At 34.1% G+C, this 27,953-nt stretch overlaps 2 protein-coding genes and 1 pseudogene across 8 annotated transcripts; 2 read left to right on the forward strand and 1 right to left on the reverse strand.

Annotated features, from left to right (window-relative positions):
• Positions 1–280: 280 nt before the first annotated feature.
• On the reverse strand, positions 281–10,374 carry LOC148626711 (uncharacterized). 2 transcript variants are annotated; one of them, XM_088570945.1, is made up of 5 exons: positions 6,521–10,374; positions 6,010–6,076; positions 3,051–3,093; positions 1,683–1,891; positions 281–596 (listed from the first exon to the last, which is right to left on the reverse strand). In XM_088570945.1, exon 1 carries the CDS (start codon positions 6,989–6,991, stop codon positions 6,533–6,535), a length of 459 nt encoding a protein of 152 aa, XP_088427071.1. In that variant the 5' UTR covers positions 6,992–10,374; the 3' UTR covers positions 281–596; positions 1,683–1,891; positions 3,051–3,093; positions 6,010–6,076; positions 6,521–6,532. The 2 variants fall into 2 exon arrangements, with proteins under 2 accessions (XP_088427071.1, XP_088427072.1); XM_088570946.1 differs by lacking the exon at positions 3,051–3,093.
• Positions 1,548–18,373, forward strand: LOC148626712 (uncharacterized). Of its 5 annotated transcripts, none has more exons than XM_088570939.1 (7): positions 1,972–1,993; positions 2,137–2,295; positions 10,800–10,995; positions 14,169–14,234; positions 15,282–15,431; positions 16,142–16,450; positions 17,771–18,373. In XM_088570939.1, exons 2-6 carry the CDS (start codon positions 2,143–2,145, stop codon positions 16,402–16,404), a joined length of 828 nt encoding a protein of 275 aa, XP_088427065.1. In that variant the 5' UTR covers positions 1,972–1,993; positions 2,137–2,142; the 3' UTR covers positions 16,405–16,450; positions 17,771–18,373. The 5 variants fall into 5 exon arrangements, with proteins under 5 accessions (XP_088427067.1, XP_088427066.1, XP_088427065.1 ...); XM_088570938.1 differs by lacking the exon at positions 17,771–18,373 and adding an exon at positions 17,027–17,540; XM_088570941.1 differs by lacking the exons at positions 1,972–1,993; positions 17,771–18,373 and adding an exon at positions 1,548–1,701 and having other exon boundaries at positions 16,142–17,012.
• On the forward strand, positions 18,136–27,953 carry LOC148626713 (uncharacterized; annotated as a pseudogene). The gene is made up of 4 exons (XR_015920156.1): positions 18,136–18,270; positions 19,319–19,477; positions 20,183–20,491; positions 27,752–27,953. The product of XR_015920156.1 is annotated as an uncharacterized LOC148626713 (transcript).

Here is a 27,953-nt window from a genome sequence, read left to right on the forward strand (position 1 = left end):
GAAATTTGGTCATTCAAATGATCTGTTAGTGATAAGAGATTTAGTGATGATTGTGCTCAGTTTTCAGGCTTTTTACCTTTTGATGAAATCAGTTTTTTAAGATGTAGTGAGATTTTTGTCACAGATGATCATTTAAAAAACACTACAATTCAGTCTAAAAATAGATCAGTACAGAAAAGGAAATGAAATTCTTTTATCTAAGGAAAATACCATAGCAAGTTCGGTCGCTATTTTTAAGCGTTACATCACTTTTATATATTTTTAAACCCATATACAGACATAAAGGTGTTGACAAATTTATTCATAAAAATAAGAAAATGAGTTACACAGCTGCTAGAGAGAACATTTTGAAAAGGTTGAAAACTATAGCTCCGTCTTTGAACTTAGGTTTACATATTCTTACGCTCAGGTGGTGCTACAATGGTTGCTCGTTCAAACGTCAGAGTTCCGATTGGGGCAAAGATGGATGTATAGATTATACTTTCGAAAAGAGATTATCAGTCTTTAGGTTTATGAATCTTTTTTTCTTGACTTCTTTGTTTTTTTCTCTAGCTGTCTTGGCATATATCAATATGATATTATTGTTTTTCTTTTCACTGAAAAAGAGATGAATTTGCTTTTGTTACTTTGTATGTATGATTTTAGTTACTTTATGTTCTTTGTTGTATATGTCTGTTTTCCATATCTGGTCTTTGTCCCTGGATTACATTCTTTTGATTAAACTTGGTTCCCTTGATTACTCTTAGTATAGTTAATACTGAAATTTTCCCGCGTTTCATCGAATAACAGGAAATATTTGTACTAAGGTGAGTCTGATTTGTCATGTGACTCAAGGAATTAGTCACTTTCTCCCTGACAGTCGTAGTGTCAAGTTTCAATGTTTTTTGTTCTATGTTTTGAAAATTTATTTCCTCTTGATGTCATATTTAAACAAAAAAATACTATCCAAAGTATTTCCGACCATTGGGGTTTGGACACAGGTTTCTAACATTTTCTTTCCACAATTTGGTAACAGGGGTTGGTTGGTTTTTCCTGGCAGGGGGCACCGTTTAAGTTTCTTTTGGTTTTACACACGATTGTGGTGTCCTGATTTTCTTTTAATGTTTCATTGTAATGAGTTATTATATTATTCTATTTTGGACTGTTTTATTATAACTTGCAAAATAAACTACGGTGTCCTTCTAGAAAAAGGGCGTTCGGCAATATGATATGATATGGATTTTTTATTGATAAGGTGATAATTTAGTTAATAACTAATTATTGTCGTTCAATGGAAATAAAAAGCTTAAAGACATTTTTTTACTCCCATCGGCTTGAATAGAGTTAACTATCTATGTTAAAAAAACCCACTTCACCTGTGCGCCCCACCTTGAGCAACCCTGCAATAAAGGGAAAAATCCCTGCGAAATTCAGTATAAATGTCTTATACTCTCCTTGCATGAAGGAAGTCTCAAACTTAAACATAAACTACTGAATTTCAAATAACTCTAATAAAGTCTTATCCGAAATTTCAACAATGCTTGTGAACAATAATATATTGTTACCACACCTTTAAGTTACGACCCGTATATACTACACAAATCGGAAATTGCCATGTGCACTTAAAAATTATTCACAACTAACTATAAATAAACATTACAAACGCTGCCAGTTGAATATGTAAATCATCAAACTAAGTTTACCTTGTGTAATGATGTACAGGTAAGTACACTAAAGTTAACTATTTTTCTGTTTAATTTGGTCCTATTTGAGCTGTAACAGTTGGGCGAACTGGAGGGTTTCACCAACTGGATGTCTCCACATTGAAGGGACGTACTTAAGGCATTGTTGGAATGGTTGCTGAAGTGTTTGTCATTCTATGTATATTTTACCTGTATGTTTAACTAGAGACCTATAATTAAAGAGATAACGAATTAGCCAGTTTATCAATAATATTATCATGCGGTCTATGTTTTACACCAATTGTGGTGTCCTGATTTTTTATTGTTTCATTGTAATTATATTATTCATGCGGTCTATGGTTGTCTAGCTGACAAGTAAAATTCCTTTTTATTTTAGATCAATTATAACAAACATGACCCGGACTTTCACTCCCATTTCGGAATTATGAACAAAATGTCTCTTTTACATTTACAGATAAAAATGAGACTTATCAAGAAAGTGTCGATTTTAACAGCTACTACTGGATTTCTCATGCTATTAGCAGGTATACTTTCGCCTGGATGGTTAACATTTGAGATAGACCTGCAAAAAATGAACGATATGGAAATGAAGAAAGCACCACCAGAAGTCCAGGTATAGGTTCATAATTTTATTCTTGGTGTGCGTTTTATACTTATAATAGGATAACTCTATGGAACTTTCGCTGGCTATCTATACTCTCTGTGAAGGATCCTCACTTGCATATTCAAACACCAAAATACCTTCAATGTAATGTTTGTGTTTCTAACACTACTGGGTGTTTAATGCTGGGACACTAAAGGGATTAAACACTGTTTTTAGAGAATTTATCGATGATTTAAATAGGACCATTCACTTACAAATAAAAGTTCGGAGTACACGTATTTACTAGATAGATAGCCATATATGGATAGCTTTATCAACATACATTTATACTATTACATTCATACATTATAAATTCATTCATATCACAATATATAAATATATTCATATTATAACATAAGTACATTCATACAGTACTGAGTTCAGATTTGTACATGATTGATGCTTAAAATATTACCTAGCCAAAAAATGCATTTAGGCCAAATGTTAAAATTCAAAGTTTTTGCCATAAAAGTATGTAAAAAGGTTGATGTTTAACCTAGGATGTCCCATAAAACCTTTATGGCAATGGGGTCCTTTATAGCAATTAAGGCTAAAGAATAAAAATAAAAATGAACAATGTGACAGACACAAAATTTAGGCAGGCTTAGTTAAATATAGAAACTTTGATGATAAATTTATTTAGTGAGATCACTTGTAAAATTTTCCTTCATTTGATCAAAAAGATACTTTTTAACTCCAGTTTTGAAATTATTAATATTTTTTACTTTTTTTAATTCCTGCGGCACAGTATTCCAATCTGTTATGGCACTGTAATAAAAAAGTATTAGATTAATGACAATTTACAGATGGAACAAAAAAATGACATTCACTGTGTCCAGTATGATAAGTATGGACATCAGACATCTTCACAAAATTATTTTTCATACAACAGACATTTGTTATAATATAATCTATGTGCGTGGTTTAGAGACATTTGTTTAACTCTAAACTCAATGTTTAAAAATCCAGTATCTAAAATATTGGATAGTCTATTCTCTTCCTATTATCAAAACCTTTAATAAATCTTATTATTTTGTTTTGTTGTTTTGCATAACTTGAAGTTCTTTCGTAAGGGTTTTATTTACATCACTGTACCAAGAAGAACAAGCATAGTTAAAATAACATTGTAGAAGAGCCATGGTTAGAGTTTTTCTGGCATTTTCTGAATGATAAACATTCACCATTTCTATAAAGAAATTTCAATCTAGCATTTGCTTTTTGTATAATACTTTTGACTATACATGATTCATTCTTGTATTACACATTCCTGAGTGGGTGTACGTAAAAACATGGAGGCTAAAATATATAGTGCGCTTCCTTTTTCCCTTTTCCTGTTGTTGTTTCTTGACAAATGACTATCTTTTTTCATCACAAGTACAGGTTAAATATCAATATGACACAAAAGAATGTTTTTTAGGAAAAACAGTATTTTCTTGAAAAATAATGCTTCAGAAAAGGGGTCTATTTTATGAACTCAAAATAAAAGTAAAAGTAGAAAAAGTTTATTTTTTAGTTTGACTCATCCTGGAGTACCAAAATTCGTGCCTTTTTTTCTAAAACGGATCTAAAAAAATTTTTTTGACATTTCCTTAATTGAAAAACATGGTCAAAAGTTAGATTGAAACTTCTTGTCTATTTTTTTAAAAAATCCTTAAGGTATACTATAGAAGCCTATGGGGAAAAGAATACATGACTGAGACCTGATAACCACAGTTTCAGTGGAAAGTGAGATTTTTTTTAAGTGAGTTTCAATTACCCTTGAAGCCTTCAAACAACAATATATCATATTTTATACTAGATGAAGCAACTTTAAATGGAATAAAATGATGCAAGGCCTCATTTTTTACTTTTATGGCATATTTTTACTAAATTTTGAAATTAGCAATGTTTTTATAGATTAAAAGATGACTAATGGATTGCAATTGTTATTATCAAAAGTTTTCTCAACACAACTATATAAGATATAAATAGGGTGACTTAAGTTGCTGAATTATAAACAGTTTTGATTTTTTGACATTTTTAATACTTGGAGTAGAGACTTGAAAATGGTCAAATTGCACTTGTTACACAGGACATATAAAAATTTCAATGTTTTTTTACATTTTCACTTTCATTCTACTTTAACTGCTCAAGAAGTGCTGTATTACAGCCATTTGATTCACTAAAAGTGAAAACTGACCAATGAAACATTTTTTATCTCATAAATGACCATTTCTAATGGTACTTCCACTCAAATTCTAATGTGGCTTATAAAAGATTGGTGGTAATGACATATAAAAAGTTAATTTTCTTCAATAATGTGTGAAGTAAGTAGAAACTTTTGATGTTTTCTGTGTATGATATTTACCGTTCTTGCAAAATATATATCTGTGTCTGTGAGATATTTCTCCCTTTGCAATTACCGAGTACATTTATACATGCCTAGGGTACAAAATTTGACTGAAAAACAGCATTTTGGGGAACTAAGATGTCTTTTTTATTAAAATAATGCTAAATATACATTTTGACTCTATTTTATCTTTGTGTAAACAAGAACTTCAACTTTGTGCAATTGGCTGTTTCAGTAAGCAGATTTTAAATTATCAAGAGGCTCCCTTGTGTTAAGGCTGAAAAAGGGGGTCCAAACTTGACTTTTTGTGAATATGGACCAAAAACATTGAGATTTTGAAACAATTTGGTATTCATAGAATAGTTAAGGCATTTGTCTTATCAATACAGACAACCTTTAATGTTAAAAAAGGTAACTAAAGTATTTTTTATCAAAACTTGTCTGTTTTTGCAAAATTTGAGATATTTGACTTAATACAGTTAAAGGGTACCTATATGAAAATTGAAACAAAATTCACAGGAAAGTAGGAGGACAGTGATATTATGTATTTAAGTTAGAAATCGAACACGGTTATAGAAAAACAACAACATTTAAAGATATCTAAAAGTTTTTATTAGTGATAGGTATCAGCCTTGTATTACATATTCCTGAGCGGGTGTACATCAAAACATGGAGGCTAAAAATATAGTGCACTTCCTTTTGCCTTTTCCTGTTTTTGCATCTTGGCAAATGACTATCTTTTTTCATCACAAGTACAGGTTAAATATCAATATGACACAAAAGAATGTTTTTGAGGAAAAACAGTATTTTCTTGAAAAATAATGCTTCAGAAAAGGGGTCTATTTTATGAACTCAAAATAAAAATGAAAGTAGAAAAAGTCTATTTTTGGTTTGACCTGTCCTGGTGCACCAAAGTTTGTGCCTTTTTTCTTAAATGGACCTAAAATTTATTTTTGACATTTCCTTAATTGAAAAAACATGGTCAAAAGCTAGATTTAAACTCCCTGTCTATTTTTTTCAAAAAAATCATGAAAATTTAAGGTATACTGTAGAAGCCTATGGGGAAAAGAATACAAGACTGAGACCAAAATATTCTGTCAAGTCAGTTCAGTTTGAAACAGACTATTTATCTCTTAATATATTAAACTACTATTCAATGTACAATACTACCAAGTCTACTTCTGGTAATGAATTGGTTTGCAAAATCATATAATAAATAATATATCATATCACTGATCTTTACACAGGCCACTTAAATTGACAATTATAAGTAAATCGTAAGACAAATATTAAGCACAGACAATAGAAGCAAAATATACATGTAAACAAGCATGCATAAACTGAACACAGCTTACCATGAAACTGATTACAAGGGCTTAGCTGGTTTCCTCCATTTCTCTAAATTGACAATGCATACTAGATCTGAATAAAAAATAATGGCTCCATAATTCTATGTCTATAGTTGAATATATTAGTATTATGATATATTTAAATTAAAATATATAAGTGTTTGTTTAAACCCTATATCATCAACCCTCTATCGCATACCCTATATCACACCTCTAGACCTATATCGCATACCTTATATCTGTGGCCCTTGGGGTGATATAGGGGTCTCGAGTTGATACATCATGTGATACAGATTTTGCCATATGATATTCAGTATATACATAACAATAGTATAAATATCAAAATAGTATATTAAGATTTTATCTATAGTTAAAGATATAGATAGTTATAAATTTTAAGTGCTATAACTATTACACCAATAACATATCTCGGAATCTAAACTATCATACCAATGAAAGGAATTTACGCATTCATTTCCTACAAAATATAAAACTATGGTAAAGAACTATAACTAACCGTTAGATATGACTATCCACAACCAGAATAAGAAGCTGAAACTATCATCTTCTTGCCGTTTGCCATTACAGTCTCCTCAACAAATCTGGCCATCTTCTGTAGGTCTTCCACATGTCCATACAGTTTCTCTGTAATAGGAGTTGGTTTATCCCATATCTTCTCTCTCTGTGCCTGGTAAAACTTGCACGTCTGCGAAAAGTTTTCTGTGTCCTGCTCTACTTCTCCACAGGGACACATAGGTGATGGTATGACCTTCAAAACTCTGTACAGATGTTGGTTGAGTCTGTTGTTTCCCGTCCTGAGCCTGAAGATTGTAGTTTGCTCGGATCTTTTTAGTTGATGGTAGCTATCTTGCTTCTGATGGGTATTGTGGAGAGACTTGATGATCGTCTTCATCTCTGTGTAGCAGACAGGATTTTCATCTTGCTGTTGTTGAGCGCCTTCCTTCGCTAGCTTATCTGCTTTTTTCATTTCCGATGATTCCACAATCTGAAGGTATCCACTGTATGGCAGTTTTAAGGCTTTTGATGGAATACATAGCTCTTTCAAGTTATGGTAGTTTGTTGTTGGTCAGTGCTTGTATTACGGAGAGGACATCTGTTAGGAATACTAATTGCATATTTTCTGCGTTTTCCTTGATGTAATTAACGGCATGGACGAGTGTTTCTTCTTCAGCCTTGTAGTTGGAGCAATTTAGTTCTGTTGGTATTGCCATTGACTGTTGTTCTCCATTTGGCTATTCTATGTAGATATCGGCTCCTCCTTTTGTTGTCGCATTTGCGACTGAACCGTCTGTGTGCTGTTGTCTGAATGGTTACATTGTCCTCCTTCTCTGCATATAGATTGTTGTTTTAGTCTATCATGCATTTGATGGTTTGGTAAGCATTGATATTTGGTGGCCTGTATCATAGCTTTACATTCTCTTCTCCTACTTAATGGTGGTGTGTTTGTAATTTCCTCTATACTAACAATAGGTGTTGATTTCATGGCTCCTGTGATGATGCGGAGTGCCTGATTCTGGACTTTATCTAGAGTCTGATGGTGAGATTTAGCTGCTGTCATCCAAGCACTAGAGCCATATTGTAGATGTGGGCGTACATTTCCTTCGTAGACAGATTTTAAAATTTCTCATTAGCATCCCAGTTTGTGCCAGCAAGTTTTCTCATGATGTTTAGTTTTCATCTGGCTTTGGCTTCTGCTGTCATTATATGCTGTTTCCATGTAAGTCATTTATCGAAGGTTACACCAAGGTATGTTTGCTGATCTTCCATTGTGATATAGATGTCATTCATGGCCAGTTTGACAGATTAGGTTTTAGGCGAGAGAGTGAAGAGGGTTGCTGTTGTTTTCTCTCTATTGATGGTAACACACCACTCATTGGCCCATTTGACTACCATATCTATTGCTGTTTGTATCCTTTACCTTGCAGTAGTTGCATACTCTTCAGAGCACCAGAGGGCACAGTCATCTGCGTAGAGTGCTGATTGTACACCATTTGGTAGCTCTGGAATAGGTCATTCATATAGAGTATGAAGAGAGTGGTGGCAATACTCATCACTGTGATACAACCTGCTCTAGAAGTATTTTTTCGGCCATATTTCCCATCTACGAGCACTCTTGCCCTTCTATTGTACAGATATAAGTTGGTCCATTTGTACATTCTTCCACTTACTCCAAATCTACGAAGTTTCACAAGAAGGCCATCTTTCCAAACGGAGGTTATAGATCAGAGTTTTCCTTCTCCTAGATGGGCTACCCTCCAAGGTTTACGAGCCCCACCTCTCTGCGGCTATCTCGTTTTAAGGCGCCAGTGACTCGCCTTCGCCCCTTCTTTAGTCAGTCGAAACGGCTGGACCAGGTCCTCCAGTTGGTAGATCCGTCGTGAAGGTTGGAGTTGGACCTTAGTTGTCAGAGGCTGTTTGATACGCACGTCGAAAGGAGCATTTTTAATGATATTGAGAGCCCATTCCCAACACCACCCCTTGGCTTTTACAACCTTCCGCGACCACTGACAATATGAACATGAGACTCAAGAAATTCAATATGTCTCCTCCAAGAAAAATTGAAAAGTAACTCACAAAGGAGTTCACAAAGTAATCAATCGAACAGAAAGAATAAAGGTCCATGATGTATAGTGTGTCTAAATGAAAAGTACTCGCAGACTTAAAAGTCATATCAAAGTCTGTATTGCTTATCTAAAATCTTTCGTAACACAGTGTTAGCCAATCAGTTGCACGATATGAGTGACGCAGACCATCAGCTGACTGTTCCTATACTTGGTTTAATTGTCGTTTTCTTACTAACATATATTCTCAATACTGTTAGACCCGGTTTGCGCTTATATGTGGTAATTGTAATACATGACGGACTTAGGATTTCTTAAAGCCATTGGCTATTATTTAGGATCCCTCACGGACGGTGTGAAGCATCAAAGCGTTTAAACAGTCCCCCAGCATAGTCATACCCATGAATGTGGGTCATGGTGTATTCGGGGATTTTAGTTGTCATGTGACCACGTCCATTCATTAAATTCATTAAAAGCATCACACGTGATTTAATGTCGATCCGTGACCTAGTGATCCAATTTGTGATCTGCACGCTGTACAGCCTACAACATTTGGTGAATCTGACCCAGCGAAATACTATTTGGGATAAAATCAACACTTTCTAGTGCAAAAAATTACGTCATGTTTCCGATCACTATTCTAAAATTTTGTAGAGTCGGAAGTTGAAATAAATTATAGTGACACCAAACCATAACAACCAAAATCTGCAAAGACTAAACATGTAATAGACTTAATCACTTTTGGGATTCGGCGGTGGAAATATTTTTTGGTTTTGACAGTGTTGGTCAAAACAAAAAATAAAATATCCCAAGCGACGAATCCTAAAAGGAGATTATCCACGACTAAGAGCACACTCCCGGCATTTGTGTTTATAATCAAATATAAATATAAACAACCAGTATTTCCATCTAGTCTTTGGCTTCATTTTTTTCTTCAAAATTGCATTTTATTAAGTTGAATATGGTTCATATTTCTTCACATTTTGCTGGAGGAAAAACTTCGGGTCCAAGGTTAAATAGGACCTTCCTTTTACATATCTTTTATGAGTTTATGTTCCATACAAGTACGCGTATATCATGCATATGAACTTTTTGACGTTTTGTTGCAAAACACATGGCATTGAGGAATCTGTTAAGTTGGGGTAGTTCCATTAGCTGCCCATTACTGTAACTTGAAATTTCGGGGACTCTACCTTATACATATAGCAGAGTGTACATGTAATTACATTCCCAAGGGGCTCCAATGAGTTTTAGTTTTGCTATATATGTACATGCTAGACTGCATGTACTTACAACTCTTTATATGATTTTTAATTTAGCCATTTTCTGTTTATGACTTCGTGCCAATGAAGTAAAGTTTGCACATGTACATAAGAATATAATTTAGTCTCCTTCGTACTTAAATATTGTACACGTAAAGACAGATACCACACTGATGGTTTCTGTTAATCTAAAAAAAAACTGAGAGTCTAGAATTAGAGCAACAAATTTTACCAAGCTAACCTTCATAAAGTGAAATGGGCAAGTTCAACATATGCAAGTACACCTTCAAGAAAGAAGCATTGTAATATGTATATGACTTGTCTTATTGTTATGGTAAGCCATTGTGGAGTTCATTCCCCATTTATTGATATCAGTATGTATTAAGTAGCATATGTTAATGGATATTTTGTCAACATGTGTATAATTCAGTTATTGATAACAATAAATGGAGGAGTTTTCTAGACAATGCAATCACATATGTACGTATGTTAAAATCTGCTCTTTAGGAAATACCAGTCTGTGTCCACACTTGTAATATTTATTAGTATAAAAATATGAAATCATATCAAATAAATCTATAATACAATTCTAACTAATAACAATCAGTGAGCAGATTTAAGGCACAATGTGAAGAAAATACATAAAAAAGACCACTGTAAATAATAGATTAATATACGAAAAACATTATTATTAAGCTAATAAAAATCAACTTGTCCACATTTTTGTTTATGCGTCGGTTTATTTTTTGTTTTCTCTTTTGTCTCTTAACCTTATAGTTTTAATATACTATATTAAAAACAATATATTTTTAATATAGTATCGCTTTTGTAATGAAAGGTAATGACAAAATATTCCAACTGATAAACTATAGGCGATAGTCAAAATGAATAGTTAAAAAAATTGAAAATCCGTGTAACACGGTATGCATAAATGTAAAATTTTTACTTTCAGATGCAATTTGAAAGAAACAAGAACAACCCAAATATCCCCAAGATGTCAACATTAAAGATGTCTATTGGACCGTATTATACTCACTATTGTCTAAATATGACACTCCAGGGACATGCAACTGATTTGTGCTTGACATTTTCAGCAGGGACTATCATAGGTTTCATTGATTTAGCAGTTAAAACTGACACATTAAAAGGTCTGTACATCTGCCGTATCTTAAGTTAAGTTCAGTTTTAGACTATTTCAAAACTTTGCAATGACTGTCACAATCTATATTTCAAAGCTGTATTTTACCTCTGCCTCGCTACGAACTAACTTAAAGCATCGCTCCTTTATATGAATTTAGACATTGGTTATTGCTTTACGGATTTTTGATTGATAGTGTTGCTTGCGTCTTGTAAAAACTTAAGCCAGTGTAGTGATTCCCCATGTGAATATAAGTTAGGCGAAATATTGGAATGGTTATTTTAAACTTTCAGACTGAATGATCAATGAATTTATTCTATTAGCAGTTTAAATTTACAATTTTTCAAACTCAAGTCTGCAAGTACGTGCACAGGGGCTTGCTCCCACTATCAAATATGCAGCCCCACATAATCCCAGATAAGGGGGTACCTCGCTTTAACTCATTTTTCCCCATGAAATCGTATATATTACTAATTATTGCACTGCAGACACTTAAAATAAGATGAATCTAATAAGTAAACACAGGTATCACCACTAAATACTCCTTATTAAATCTAAACAAGGAATTGTACTATTAAACTCCATATTTCTATAATCGCTTGAACCGAAAGTGAAACAAATGTGACCTAGTATTTGATGGTGAAGTGCACATTTTCCCATATTTCAAAGACAAATCCATACCAATTATTTCATATTCCTATACTTCACCCATTGCATCCAAAATTTTCAGTTATAAAAGGCTATTGCAGAACCTCCAGATTGAGGATTTCAAGGTTAAACCACCTGACTGTTCTTGCAAAAACTCTCCATTCAAATATGGTCCTTCCGTTCACTTCGTTACGGGAGATTTATCCATCATCGAAAACGAATCTCTGCGTAATATCCTTTTTAAAGGTCCCAAGTACCGTGAACCACGCTCCATAAATTGGAATTTCAACTTTAAAGTTCTTATGGATGCGTGGAAGGCTACGCAAGAAAATGGATAAAACGAGAACAATAAGACATTGATTCTGTGTCAGAGTGGTTAAAGGCCATGAGGTTTTTAATTTTGAAACGAATGAAAGTTTTAAGTAGGTCAATGAGTCACTTACCAGCAGACAATGCCCTAAACAACATTTTTTTTGTCTGCAAAACGTTTTACATCCAATGTTTATTATCAGAGGTAGACGTAGAAAATAATAGCAGTAATAAGACCTATACTGCTACAACACTCTCCAAAGAAGAGATTGTGGAAAACCATAAATCTATGCTATCCTCTTTTGGTCTCTCTACCAAGGACGATGATTGTGATTTACCGTCTATGTACTGGATTCCTAAACTCCACAAGAATCCATACAAACAACGTTACATAGCTAGATCTGCAAAATTTACCACCAAACCTCTTCCAACACTTTTAACTTCTATACTCACAGCTGTCAAAGATGGTCTGCAGTCCTTCCACAATACTTGTTACTACCGTAGTGGTATTAATTCAATGTGGATCCTGAAAAATTCGGAAGATCTTTTGGAGACAATCATTCAAGACTATTATCAGAATATAATAGCATTATAACATATGATTTTTCAACACTGTATACTTCTATTCCCCATACTGAGGTAAAATCCCGACTTAAAAAAAACATTATACATCGTTTTTTCAAAAAAGATAGTACACCTAGATACAAATATATATAGTTCTTGGTAGCGATTCCTTATCCTTTGTAAGAAAGAATACCAAATCATCTTCCAAATATACAGAAGATGTTTACAAGTTGCTGGAATTTTTAATCGACAACATATTTGTCCAGTGTGTTGGACGCGTTTTTCAACAAACGGTCGGCATTCCAATGGGAACAAATTGTGCTCCTCTACTTGCTGACCTATTCCTTCACTTTATCATGAGCTCATGGATCGTTGTGATGTGTCCATCTGCACCATGAAAACTGATTTATTGAACGGGTCATAGTTTTCCTTTCCTCGTTTGTCTACCCCGGACTTGACTTTTTATGAGCAACTCGGCGGGTGTTTCTAGAAAAGCAGAGGACGCTTACCCTACCGGTGCACCTGGTCCATGCTCCCAGTTTTTAGTGAAGTCCGAGTTGCTCATTTGCTTTTGTTACTTTGTATGTATGATTTTAGTTACTTCATGTTCTTTGTTGTGTATATCGTTTAGCTAGAGCCTTTAATCTCAGTGTCCGCTATATAGATGACGTATTATCTTTAAACAATCCTAATTTTGAGGATGTGATACATCGCATCTTCCCCAAAGAACTTGGAATAAAGGATACTACAGACACAGTGAAGTCAACCTCATATCTTGACCTACACTTAGAAATCGATGGTAAAAGAAAACTATTGACCAAACTTTACGACAAACGTGATGACTTTTCATTCAAAATTGTCAGCTTTCCTTTCATATGTGGCAACATTCCTTCAGCACCTGCGTATGGAGTTTTCTTTTCACAACTCATACATTATGCCAGAGCTTGCCGAAGCTTGCCGAAACTACGCAGACTTTTTGTATTGCGCTCAAAATAACAAATAAGCTTCTGGAACAGGGTTATGTTGCTACCAGATTGAAGGCATTACTACAGAAGTTTTATGGTCGTCATCATGAACTCGTGAAAACTGATTTGTTCAACGTCATAGCTTTCCTTTCCTCTTTCGCCTACCCCGGACTTGACTTTCTATCAGCAACTCTACGGGTGTTTCTAGAAAAGCAGAGGACGCTTACCCTACCGGTGCACCTGGTCCATGCTCCCAGTAGAGTCCGAGTAGCTCATTTGCTTTGTTGCTTTGTGTATATGATTTTAGTTACTTCGTGTTCTTTTGTTGTCTGTGTCTGTTTTCAATGTCTGGTCTTTGTCCCTGGATTGCATTCTTTTTATTACCGCTATAACCTTAGTTCCCTTGATTACTCTTTCATAATTGACATATTTGACACCTATCTAACTGGGCATTTTAGAGCAGTATATACCATCATCAGCAAATACATCATGTCATTTGTAACCCGCACCAAAGTTTTTATTTTACTTGCTGTGTATCTGTATGTATGTACATGTTAGATATATAATTGTGCTGACAAATAAATAGCGATGACGCAAATCCAGACATGTTTCTTGTTTTCCAGCTGCTTGATGTAATGTTCTTATATTTCCAATTTTTGTATACTTATATTTCTAATTTTGGTATGCTTATATTTAGGGCCAATAAAGGAAATGGTGAAGTCAATACGAAAGAATGGTGCCGAAAATTTTTCTCTTAGTACAGGTATGTTTAGAAACGCTGGTAAAATGATTTGTCGATTTATGTTTCTTTTGTTTTGTAGTATGAGAAAAACTTTGAATTGGAAGCTTTGAATTTTGAATTTAGTTGTTACCCTTATTTAAAGCCTTATATGTCACATGTCCGAGGTCACACTAAACTTGGCATATTATCTCAACCAAGATTTGACCTTTAAATGATGTTGATTATGTTTCTCATCACACCCCCGTTAGATTGTCAAGCGGGAGAAATGAAGGTGAAAAAATCGATAACAGAAGTCAAGTACTACAACTTGATCGTGAATGGAGGTCGTGAAGGATCATAAATAACTAATAAGGAACTTTTTAGTTCATTTTTCAATAATTACAGCAAAACTTAAAGTAAGTCAAGGGTGACTGTTAAAATGATCACCGTTACCAACGGATATGACGTAATGTTTCATTAATTTTGATAAACAGTTTGTCAGAAAAAATTAAAGGCAACACTTAGCCCTATACATGCTATAATTGATAGATGGTAACATCATTTTTTTTTTGTTTTCATTTTGATAAACTGTATAAAAGTGAATGAACAATACCTACAAAGATCGTGAAGTAGGCGGTTATTTCCTTCCATCATTCACATCCCCTCTTAAGTTTTGAAAGCAAAAGATAACATCCAACCAACACGGCGGGTGTTTCTAGAAAAGCAGAGGACGCTTACTCTACCGGTGCACCTGGTCCATGCTCCCAAATTCTAGTGAAGTCCGAGTTGCACATTTGCTTTTGTTGCTTTGTGTGTATGTTTTTAGTTACTTTGTGTTCTTTGTTGTGTATGTTTGTTTTCCATTTTCTGGTCTTTGTCCCTGGATTGCATTCTTTTGATTACTGCTATAACCTTGGTTCCTTTGATTACTCTTTTTCTACTTTCTGATTATTTTGCCTTTCTGCTCTGACTCCCAGTTTTACGACATCCACTGTATCCATCGTCCCTATATGAACGGATTATGTTTCACAATTAATACAACTATGTACCCATATTTGCTGATTGAGTATTGTACCTTTTATTTTTTAGTTAAACTGATGTATGTTGCAGTAATAATAGTGTCGTCTTTAGTATTAGTACAATCAGCTGTGTCCCTTCTGTTGTTAGTGCTTTACTCCTGTAAAAAGTATCCAAGTAAAAAGTTTGGCTTTGCTGGAGGCGCTTGTATGATTGTATCAGGTATGTTGACCATACTAGGGTTAAAATGCCACACATGTGTCACGCATGTACCTTAAAACGCATGGGAAACCGGTGTATCACATGCGCATTACGCATGTTTCTTGCCACACATTGGAAACATTGTGGTTAGTTTGGTTCTTTGCTTATTATTTATTTATGCTTTTAAGCTAATTTGAGCTGTTTCAATCACTTTGCTGCCGATAATTGCTGATTTTTTTTTATCCTGTTTTTCTTATAGGGAGAAGCTTTCAATCAATAACTTAATAGAGCAAACTTTATAAAACTTGTTATTTTAATACATAAATGTTACTCGAAATAAAATGTAAATGTGGATGAGTAAAAGAGTCGCATTTAAATATCTTTTGATTTTGAAATGAAATAAATCTGGTATTTTCACGAAAGCAACTAATCTATTACATCTCGAGTTTGCTAGTTTAAAAACGGAAATGACTCATCCGTAAGTATTTTAAAGGGTATTAGAAAAGTTATCAAGGGAACCAAGATTCAAGAAATGAAGAAGGAAGACTTGTGTTTATCTTCCTCAGTAAAACTTAGTTTTAAAGGAAAAAAATGCTTCGGCTTATAAAAGCACAATATGATATACTAATACAAGAACATAGAAAAAATTCAATCAACGCCTAACAAAAACTTCAGCATAACTATACATATTTATAACGATTTATCATGTAATCCTTATTTTGTCATTTTAGGAATTTTGAATTTCCTATTCGTCGTTGTATATCTAGCAGAATACTCACAGGAAACAAAGGATCTCTCAGGTCTTGACATGACAGGAGCCGTTCAAATTGGCATGCCATATTCCACAGTGTTGTGTTTGCTTGCAGCTATTTTGTTTTTTGTGACCTCGGGGTTAATTATACATACGACTATCAAATCGAAACCGCAGTTTAGTTATGAAATGATGGTGATTGATTCCGGGAAGGGTGGAAACACGTATATTGCTAAAACTTGATTTTGTGGTGTGCCCAAAATCTTTAAACAATTATGTAGCACTCCAGGTAAGATTCATGGTTAGAAAGCCTACATATTTTTTTGATATTTTGTTTTAAAAGTTTTAGTAAACAGAAAGTTACACATGGCATTTATTATAACCCTTGCTCTTGTGAGAAAATAATTATATAGAATGCACTGTAGAATTCAAAATCAAGGAAAATAAGTTTTTAAACGCCCCTGAAATACAATACAATCATTGGATTTTCGATGTGAATCATCTCCTAAGAGCAGGCAGATTGGAATGAATAATTATACATTTCATCATATTGACCCATTAAGCAACATGATAACAAATGTGAAAATGTGTAGCCTTTTTTGGGGTGTATCACATATTAGAGAAGTTGCTTGATTTTTATTTCCTTATTTTGATATGATTTATTTTTCTTTTTTCTAGATAATACTTAATATAATACACGATTTTTGTCGTTTTTTGTATATGCGTTTTTCTGTTTGTTTTGTATTGCTGATAAAAAAAACTGCAAATATAATATTCAATATTGAGTGTTCACAATACAAATATAATTTAAAAATCCACAGCAGAATAGTTCACTTTTTTTTTTTTTTTTTTTTATAAAATACAGTATTTAAAAAATGGATTTGGGGACGTTTTATATGCTCTGAAACATTAATGGCTCAAAGTTACGTACTCAGAAATGGCAGATGAAGTTTGAACTCTTAACGTAGACGCATATTATGTGTTATAGGAAGTAAAAAGTATTCCCGTTAGTCCAAACAACAGCCATATATAACAACATATAGCAGTGCCTTATCGGCGAAGTCAAATGATAACAATACAAGTTACCCCGTCCCTCATAGGTATAGCCTTAAATTATATAATGTCAAACATTCTTTATATTGAGTAGCTAACTTGACACAACATTAGACAAATTTAGTTTGGTTTATTTATGTATCAATACTTTTAACATAGTATAAAAATCATATTTGTAAATATGAACTTGTGTCTTAAGAGCTTACTTTAGACTTGATAAATACATCTATTTGTCAGACATTATCCTTTGAAATATTATCATGTTGCATATTCATTGAAAGACATTTTTTAATATTAAAAATAGATTGTGAACTAACAACAATATCTATCATGTTTATATTAGTAACATACTTGATGATTTGGAAAAATCTACATATTGCAAATAAAAGATTAAAAAAAATAAGTGTCAGTGATGTAATTCAAATTAAAACCACAACTATTCTTCCATCATTTCTAATCATTTTCATTTCGATTTACTGGTCAGAGTTTCATTCATTGCATCCATACGTAAAAACTCGTTTTTAGAACTACACTATATCGAATCTTGCCTTTTCAGTAATCGACGTCACTACTACAAATCCAGTTCACTGGAATTAGCGACGTATTATTTTTAACTGGATATAATATTGAGTGAATTTTACGGTGTGTTTGTTCGTTGTTTCAGTTTATTTTCAACCTTACTATAAAGGGGTGATTAAAGACTTATAAAGCTTAGTTTAACACCACTGCAGATTTAATGCGCTTGTCAACAGTCTGGAGATGTCATTGTATTGTAAAGTCAAAATTAGTTTATTCATTTGACCAATTAGTGAGCAAAACGGACATTTCATCGAATAACATTTGAGAGAAGAAGAAAAAAGTTCCGCCTCAAAGAATAGGGCATTAGCATGGGTCATTTGATCGACAAAAGGATAAGAACGACGAAGGGTTATCTCTTTCTTGCTTCAATGCTTCATAGAGAAAGAAAGTAGGATTGTGAGCTGGGCTAATCAAATGTAGAGTATGGCACAAAAGAAATTCATTTTCAATAGCCAAAGATTATAGTAGAAATCATTGGTAATTATAGATCACCTCAAAAGAACTGTAGCATGAAGCGGTCGGATTACTTGGGTGTAAAAATAAACAAAATATATTTCCTATTTTATAAAACTTATAAACTTACTCTTTTATTTTCTAACTACTAATATTTAAACATATTTTGTGAATTCATAAAAATATCGCAGGTAAATTTCAATCAAATGTCTGTCGACAACTTAAATATTTCGATGTTCAAATGTCCCGTTATGTCGACGCTCAAAATAAATTAAAATAAAATAAAACAAGGATACCGACTTGTCAGGGAAAAGCGCAAAGTTTATGTTAAACGTACAATTCAGAAAATATTTTCCCGCCAAATTCAGTCTTGAATTAAGTAGTCCATGAGTTATCAAGGGAACAAAGATTCTACCAGAAATCAACAGGATGTAATCCAGGGACAAAGACCAGACATGGAAAACAGACAAACACAACAAAGAACATAAAGTAACTAAAATAATGCATACAAAGTAACCAAAATAAATGAGCAACTCGGACTCCACTAAAAACAGCGAGCATCGGTAGAGTAAGCGTCCTCTGCTTTTCTAGAAACACCCGCCGAGATGCTCAAATATGAACAATATGAACAACAGACAGAGTCTGAAACGAAGTGCAAAAACTAAAGTTTGCATCCGTTTTCAACCCTGTTCAAAAAGTAAACAAAAATATGACTGCCTCTCTTTTCGTACAAAAACAGGTTATTCAAAAATCGTATCCTGTTTGTATTCTGTAAACAAATAAAGAGTGTGCATTCATCTGGATGAATATGTAATGTTACTTGTGTACAGGGAGGTTACAATAATTGTCACTTTTTCTCTGCCGCACTAAGGCATTGTTGGAACAGTTGCTGCAAATTGTAAAGTCAACTACAAATGTATATTTTACCTTAATGCCTTACTTTTTAAAATAGTTGTCTCGTAATATTCTCTTTATCCATATATGATTGTACTTTCACTTCAATTCCGGATTCTCCTTCGAGTTCATGCGGGTACATTTTATTCTAAGTTTGTCGTTTATAAATTGTTGACAGGTGAAAATGAGACTTATCAAGAAAGTGTCGATAGCAACAACTTTTACTGGATTTCTCATGCTAATACCAGGTATACTGTCGTCTGGGTGGTCAACAGTTGAGGTGGACTTACAAAAAATTAACGATATTTAAATGCAAAATGCACCACCAGACGTCCAGGTAAAGTTCTATATAAACGTATATCAAGGACACTCGTACTTGATCATTAAGCACCGCCATCATTAACACGTAAAAGTTTCTGTCAATTCAGGATATATACTAAGTATAGGTTACACTACAATAATTTTGGAACATACGAGAAAATTTCAGTGCACTTGTGTTTTATCGCTGTGGAATAATTGCACATCTGAAACTGTTTAACAGATAATCTTGTTCTCTTTATACAAGATTATTACTGTAACTTACTTATTTCAAATATCTTATGAGTTCTGTGTGATTATCCCCTTTTGGTTAAATATTTAGTAATTCCAGCTCTGTTTTCAGCTTATTGACTTCGAGAAGCCATTTTAATAGAGACAATTTGAAATGACACTGAAAAATACACATACGTCATATCATACATATGACACATTTTCCTTGATTAAAACTGCATTTGAGTTATAGTGATTTTTAATTATATTTGTTACTTTGTGGGTTTTTTTTTTATTGTTTTTGCTGTTTGTTTATGTAGTTGTTGTTTTTTGTTAATGTGTGTGTTTATTTTTATGCTCTGTTTTATATTTGCCTTTGTATCTTAATCTTTTAGTATTGTTTTTGTCTTCAAGGGTAATAAAGTACCGAAGTGATAAAGTTCAGGCAATAGTCAAAAGGAATAGTCACAAAAGAAAGTCCGGATAACATGGAATGCATAAATTTTACTTTCAGATGCAACTTGAAAGGAATAAGAACAAACCAAATATAACCAATATGTCAACATTAACGATGTCTGTTGGGCCGTATTATATTCACTATTGTTTAATTATGACACTCCAGAGGCATGTAACTGATTTATGCGTGACAGTTTCATCAGGGACAATCATAGGTCTCATAGATTTAGCAATTAAAACGGACAAAGGTCTGTACATAAGGTATCTGAAGTTAAGATTCAGAATTAGAATATTGCAAAACTTTGCAATGACTGTTTCAAAGCTATTTTTCCTGTGTCTCACCCTGAACAAAGCGCCGCTCTTAATATAAATAATACATCATTTACAGCTTTGCGGATAGCGGTGCTTATGCGTTAACTTCAGCCAAGCGTAGTGATTTTCGCTGTGAAGCAGGAAGCGGTTACTATTAGGTAGTAGACTGGAGTAGCTATTTAAAGCTATCAAACTGAATGATCAATGAGTTTATTTTATTAGCAGTTTTAGTTTACGGTTTATAAAGTTTAAGTCTATAAATATATTATGTGTGACTAATGTTTACCGGTATTACAGATAGTTTCTTTATTGATCTAAAGAGAGTAATCATGGGAACCAAGATGATGTTCCTTTTGAGAAATCGCTGTCTGTCTGTCCGTCCGTCCATCACGTCAAGAGGTGTAATCTATGTAACTCAAAAAAAGATTTCATCCCATATTATGGTGTACTATTTTTCTACTACAAATTTGACATGTTGAATAACCCAATGTCAAAAAAGCCTTTATCTTGAGAAGGGTACCTACAATTTTTAATTTAACTTAAAAAGTTTTGAACAATTATTATAAATGTGCAGATTTCATTATTGACATATTTGACAAATATCTAGTATGAAGTTTCATTTTTAGCATTGAGCATTTAATAGCAGTATATGCCAGCAGTAAATACATCATGTCCTTTGTATTACACACTTTAGAGTAATCAAGGGAACCAAAATTCCAGTGGAAATGATATATACAAAGTAACAAAAATAAATGAGCAACTCGGACTTCACTAAAAACTGGGAGCATGGACCAAGTACTCTGGTAGGATAAGCGTCCTCTGGGAGCATGGACCAGGTGTACCGGTAGGGTAAGCGTCCTCTAGGAGCATGGACCAGGTGCTCCGGTAGGGTAAGCGTCATCTAGGAGCATGGCCCAGGTGCACCGTTAGGGTAAGCGTCCTCTGGGAGCATGGACCAGGTGCACCGGTAGGGTAAGCGTCCTCCGGGGGCATGGACTAGGTGTTTTTTTAACTGATATAGTAACTTCATGTATGTTAAAGATATAAATGTACTGACAAATACCGATGACGCAGGTCCAGACATGTTCCTTTTTTGCCTCCTACTTGATGTAACGTTCTTATATTTCTAATTTGATATACTTATATCTAAGGACAATAAAGGAAATGATGAAGTCAATACGAAAGAATGGTACCGAAATTTTGTCTCTTAGTACAGGTATGTTTAGAAACGCTGGTCAAATGTTCTGCTGATTTACATTCCCTGTATTCTTGGTATGACAAAGACTTTGAATTTAAAGACTTATAGGTCGTCACAATTCCGAGGTCAAACTTAACTTGGCATATTAGCTCAACCATGATTTGACCTTTAAATGATGTTAAACATGTTTCTCATCACACCCCCCATTACACTGTTGAGCGGGAGAAATGAAGGAAGTAAAAGAGAAATCAAGGGAACCAAGGTTATAGCGGTAATCAAACAATGTAATCCAGGGACAAAGACCAGACATGGAAAACAGACATACACAACAAAGAACATAAAGTAACTAAAATCATACATACAAAGTAACAAAAGCAAATAACAGCTCGGACTCCACTAAAAACTGGAAGCATGGACTACGTGCACCGGTAGGGTAAGCATACTCTGCTTTCCTAAAAAAAAGCCCCCGCCGAGTTGCTCATAAAAATCAAGTCCGGGGTAGACAACGAGAAAAGGAAAACCATAACCCGTTGAATAAATCAGTTTTCATGGTGCAGATGGATACACCATAGCGATCCACGAGGTCATGATGACGACCATAAAACTTCTGTACTGATGACTTCAACCTTGTAGCAACATAACCCTGTTCCAGAAGCAATCGATAACATAAATCAAGTACTATAACTTGGTCGTGAATGGAGGAATGACCCGGCCAAAGAAGCTATATTTTATATAGCCTAGCTGGCCGAGTGGTGTAGGGCGCTGGACTTTGTGCAGGCGATGTTGCCATAGATGTCACAACGGTACGTGTTCGAATCCCGCAGTGGGAACGACAAAAAAATTTGCATCGCAAATTTGACAATTCTAACATCGTTGGGAATTTTTCCGACCCTTCTATAAGTTTACATTATCTTTCCTGTATCAATTTGATCCGATGGAACAGTGTAACATTCTGAGACGATTTGTTGAGACATGCATCATTAATTTGATCATAACATCTAGATGAACTGTACCGTACTACCATACACCGTGTACTAAGTTACAGTCCTATATTAACCCTACGAGGAGGAATGACCCGACCAGCGAAAGCTATTTTTTTCATATAGCTAAGCTGACCGAGTGGTCTAGGGTGCTGGACTTTGTGCAGGCAGTCTTGCAATATATGTCACATCGGTACGAGTTCGAATCCCGCGGAGGGAACGACAAAAAAAATTTGCATCGCAAATTTGACAGTTCTTATATCGTTGGGAATTTAATATATATTGTATATAGGTATCGAATGGTATATAACTCGACGATACAGCGCAAACAAAAAAAAACACATGTTTATAGGTCTAAATGGTTGTACAACGATACCGATAAAGATGTTATAAGATAACATATACCAGCAAACTTTTTCAGTCAACTTACTACCTTCTTCAGTGCTCGGTATAAACTAAGTGTGTAGGATGGTAAATAACGTGAACACAACTCACTGTATCATCAAGGGAATACCCATGACGTATATAAATGATTGTAAAACATATGTACATTGTACAAACATAAACAAACAAGGAAAAGAAAATAAGCTATACAAGCATAGAAGAATTTAATTCTTTTATCCAGAACTCGACCTGCTTCAACCTCTGTGGATTGCTCCAGATCGTATTTTGTTCCAAGATTAGGATTTGCATTTTGTTGAAATCGTTGAAATCGTTGTTTGGTAACCTCAAATGTTGACTTATTGGAAGTAAGAGCTTGTTTGTAAGGTCGCCCATGTGTTCATGTAAACGTTTGTGAAAAGGTTGTTTGGATTCGCCAACATATTGGGAGTCACAGACGAGACAGTGAAATATATAAATCACATTTGCACTCTTTTGTCACCACAGTATTGACTTGCGCCTAGAGTTGTGCTTGGCTTGGAAAGTTCTGTCCGTACTAACATATTATGCAAACTGTCTTGCTCTCTGAAAGCAATCATTCGTGGGTCGGGAAAAATCTTGGGTCGTGTGGAATTTCTCTCGACAGAGGTCAAGCGTTTGGCTGTTTTATAGACAAGAGTGGTATGTAAGGACACAAGGAGTTCTTTTACATTTTTTTCACTACCTTATACTGTAACAGTCTACTCGTTAGGGTGATATGATTTTTTTCGGAAATCTTCTTTGATGGTGCTGTTCTTATACCGCTTTTTACCTAAACTGTTATAGTTAATCCAAACGTCTCTTTAAAGATTTGCCATTGGAACAAACGCGCCTAAGCCTAACAGCTTGACTAAATGGTATGCATTTAGTGCCAAAGCTGTACCAATTTTTTGTAAATAATGGTGTTCTTTAAAAATAAAGTTATTCTTTTTTAAACCATTATGAGCAATGTGACTAGGCAGTCAGTGGGTGGATATTTGACATCTCGAGAATCCCACACTTTTCAGAATGAGGAATGTTAGTATAGAGTGTGGTAACGTCCGTGGTAACCAAGGTCGTATTGGGAGAAAGAGGATTCAGAGCCTGCATTTTTTGAAAATAATCGGTGGTATCTTTTATTAAGGATGGGAGTTTTTCATCATATGGGCATAGATGGAAGTCCACGAATTCCATTTGTTTGTCGGTAGGTTGACCGCTGGCAGACTATTGTCCTACTTGGATTGCTAATTTTTGGAAGTAGATCAAATCGATTAGGTGTTGCGTCTTCAGGTTTAAATACTTTTAAGTCGATGTGGTCATTTTCGTTCATTTTCAATTATTTAATTCAGTTTTAATTTCGTCAGCAAACTGAATTGAACAAAATGCCTAATTGCAAAAAGTCTAGCGCGGTATAAAAAAGTTTGCGCAGTTTCGGCAAGCTCTAGTATAATGTATGAGTTGTGATATGAGAACTCCATAAGCAGGTACTGAAGGGAAGTTGTCACACATAAAAGGAAAGTTGACAATACGGAATGAAAAGTCTTAAAGTTTGTCGTATAGTTTTGTCAATGGTTTTTCTTTCTCATCGATCTCTAGGTGTAGGTCAAGATAAGAGGCTGACTTAGCAGTGACTGTAGTATCCTTTATCTCAAGTTCTTCGGGGTTGATTCGATGTTTTAAATTCCCTTAAACTAAGATTGTTTAACGACAATGCCACATCTATATAGCGGAAACTGAGATCAAACGAACTGGCCAAACGATGTTTCTTCCTTTGGATTAGATCAGCTATAAAAGTCAGCATTATAACAGTGACGGAATAGCTCAACGAGTAGATGAGTACAATTTATTCCCATTGGAATGTCGACCGTTTGTTGAAAAACACGCCCATCACACTGGACATATATGAATTAAATTGAGGACTTAACTTTTGATCGCTAATTGTTTCATCCATGAGTCTGACCTTTCTGTGATTGACTTCAAGTGATTGCCGAAAGCCATTTGTAATGGTCACCAATGAGGACGAGGAATTTTTTTAACTTTGCGGGGAAGTTATAGATTAAAATATCAAATGAATGAAATTAATTATTCAATATTTTTTTTAAATCCATCAATTAATTATAAACTGTTCGTTATTAACAGAATATTTCTCAAATAAACCTGGATATCGATAAGAATTTTTAGGCAGCGAATGAGACACACTATTTACTTCCTTTGACCGTGTATTTCTGGTAATGGTGTGGCATTAAAATGTCAGGACAGTAGTGTAAGAAGTCTATTTTCTGATTGGTAAATAAATAGTGTCATTCTTCAAATTAAGGATTATTTATGAAGAGAACACCATCAATATATCGATATAGGAAATTAAAGGATCTAACTTCTTTTACCTCATTGTCTTATCTCACTCAAATCCGCAACTTACGCAATTTTGTGATCATTTTCAATTTTCTAATTATGCTTTTTAGAATATCTTTAAGTGTGCTTGACTGGAGGTCGTCAGTTTCAATTTTCCATCCTTTATTTCCAACATTACTATGCCATTAGTTCTCACTATCCGCCTTTCTTCTCTCTTAATTTAAAACGCAAAAAAAATCCCGCCCACCTTATTCCCAATTGTCGAACCTCCCAATTCCTACTCCCTGATCCCCACTCTCCTATTTTCCACCCCTTACTCTTAGTACCCTGTCGCTGCGTTCCCTATCTAACGTCAATTTGAATGTAATATGTCTTTTATTTATGTCTCTTATATTTTCCTTATATTTTTTCTTTAATTTTCGTGCAGAAAAGATTATTAACAACATTGGATGATTTGGCATGCAATTGATAAGCTCTATATTTTTTTCTATTATTTCTTTATTTTAACAGTAAAACAGTGGTATGTTGGTGTAATGATTTTATCGTCTATAGTATTGGTACAAGCAGCTATGTCACTTTTGCTATCTGTGTTGGCACATCATTTTTGTCAATTTGGTCTCTTTTGTCTCAGATATATTCAATACGTTTAGTTAACAACCGAAAAGCTATTTAAATTAATCTTGACGCATCTGTGGCGTAGATATATTTTTAATGGTTATATAGGGAAAAACTAAATTAGACCTATCAATATCTTAAAAGGGAAAACTTTACAAACACTTCGATGGTTATTTCTGGAGGTTATAAGTTATAAATACTTAGATAATGCAAGCCTTTCTTCATGTGCCACACCTTAAATACATTTTGCCTGATTCATAGACAGAAAAGTACTTAAATAAGGGTTCAATTCGGCAAAAAACATCAGAATGCTTACTCAACCGGTCCACCTGGTCCATGCTCTCATTTTTAATGGAGTACAAGTTGCTCATTTATCTTGGTTTCTTTAAGCGTATTATTTGATTATTTTATGATTTTGTTGTGTAAGTGTCTGTTTTCCATTTCTGGTCTTTGTCCAATAATTACATTCTTGAGATTTCCGCTAGAATCTTGGTTCCATTGATTACTTTTCCAAATGGCCAAAATCCGCAAGTGAAAACAGAGACAATTCAAATACACAATGTAGACAACAAAATGAACCACCATTACTTATAAAAACCGAAGATAAGAAAAATCAGAAAGCACAAAAAAACTAAAACAATTGAAATGTGAATTTCCACAAATCAACGTCAGCGGCACCTATCACACTGTGAGTAAGTAAAATATGGTAGGGTCTTTCGGTTTTAAATGTGGTAAGACGTGAAATCTTTAAAGATCACGGCTCACCTGTTAGGTAGAAAGAGTAATCAAGGGAACCACGATTATAGCGGAAATCAAAAAGAATGGACCAGCTGCACCGGTAGGATAAGCGTCCTCTGCTTTTCTAGAAACACCCAACGAGTTCCTCATGAAAAGAAACTTCGTATCGGTCAATCAAATTTCAATGACGACAATAAAACATATGTTAGGATGATAGCTACTTTAAAACTTGACAGTGTTCTTGCTTTACTGAGAAAGGCAGTTTACAAATCATATAAAAATTATATCCAATCAACTGTGAAATAATTACTTATATTCCATAGGCTAGAGGTGTTGCATTATTGAAAAATCATTATTATCAATTTTGTTATGAAGTTTCACATGTCTTGTACCATCCATGTACAGGGGCTATATAATGGAAACTGTATGTAAACGTTTTACTTTATTCTATATATAAGGTCGATTTTTGTCTTTTATGAATAATTTCACATCAATAAATTTGAAGCCTTTTACAGCATGCGTAATGGTATGATTTTTACCTTTCATTGAAGACCTGTTTAATTGTTCATTACTTGACATTTGGTGGATGACTGTCTCATTGACAAAATATGTTTTTTTTCTAAAATGAAATGTGTGTCTTCTGTTGCTGAGTATTGTAATCTCTAAGGTCTCTATGAAACGACGATTTCCTTTGAACTGCGTTTCCAGTTCAGTGATGAACCTTATCTGAAATCCCGTGTTTAGCATTGTAATCATCATGTCACCAAACAGAAGCAATAACTTGAAAAAGCATACAACCCAAAAATGCCACCGAAAACCTCTGATAACAAAATTTGACAAGAAACAGAAGAAAATAAACTAAGCCTTCCTAAAACAAATATTTCCTCGTCGATTTGTTTCAAGCAACGACCGCAAAGCTACTGCATAACTGTACTAAAATACATTTATAATGACATATCCTGTATTTTTTCTAGGAATTTTGAATTTCATATTGGTCTTTGTATATCTGACATAATACTCGAAAAAATCGAAGCACCTTTCCATGATCATGGGAGAAGTAATTCAAATTGGTTTTCCATATTCCACGATTTTGTGTATGCTTGCAGCTATTTTGTTTTTTTGTGACTTCAGGGTTTATTATACATACGACTATCAACTCCAAACCACAGTTTAGTTATGAATTGATGGTGATTGACTCGGGAAATAGCGGAAACAGGTATATTGCTAAAACTTGA

This window comes from Perna viridis, chromosome 2 (assembly GCF_037379345.1).
Source record: "Perna viridis isolate PV_CMFRI_1.1 ecotype Kerala chromosome 2, ASM3737934v1, whole genome shotgun sequence".
NCBI classification, from domain to species: Eukaryota; Metazoa; Mollusca; class Bivalvia; order Mytilida; family Mytilidae; genus Perna; species Perna viridis.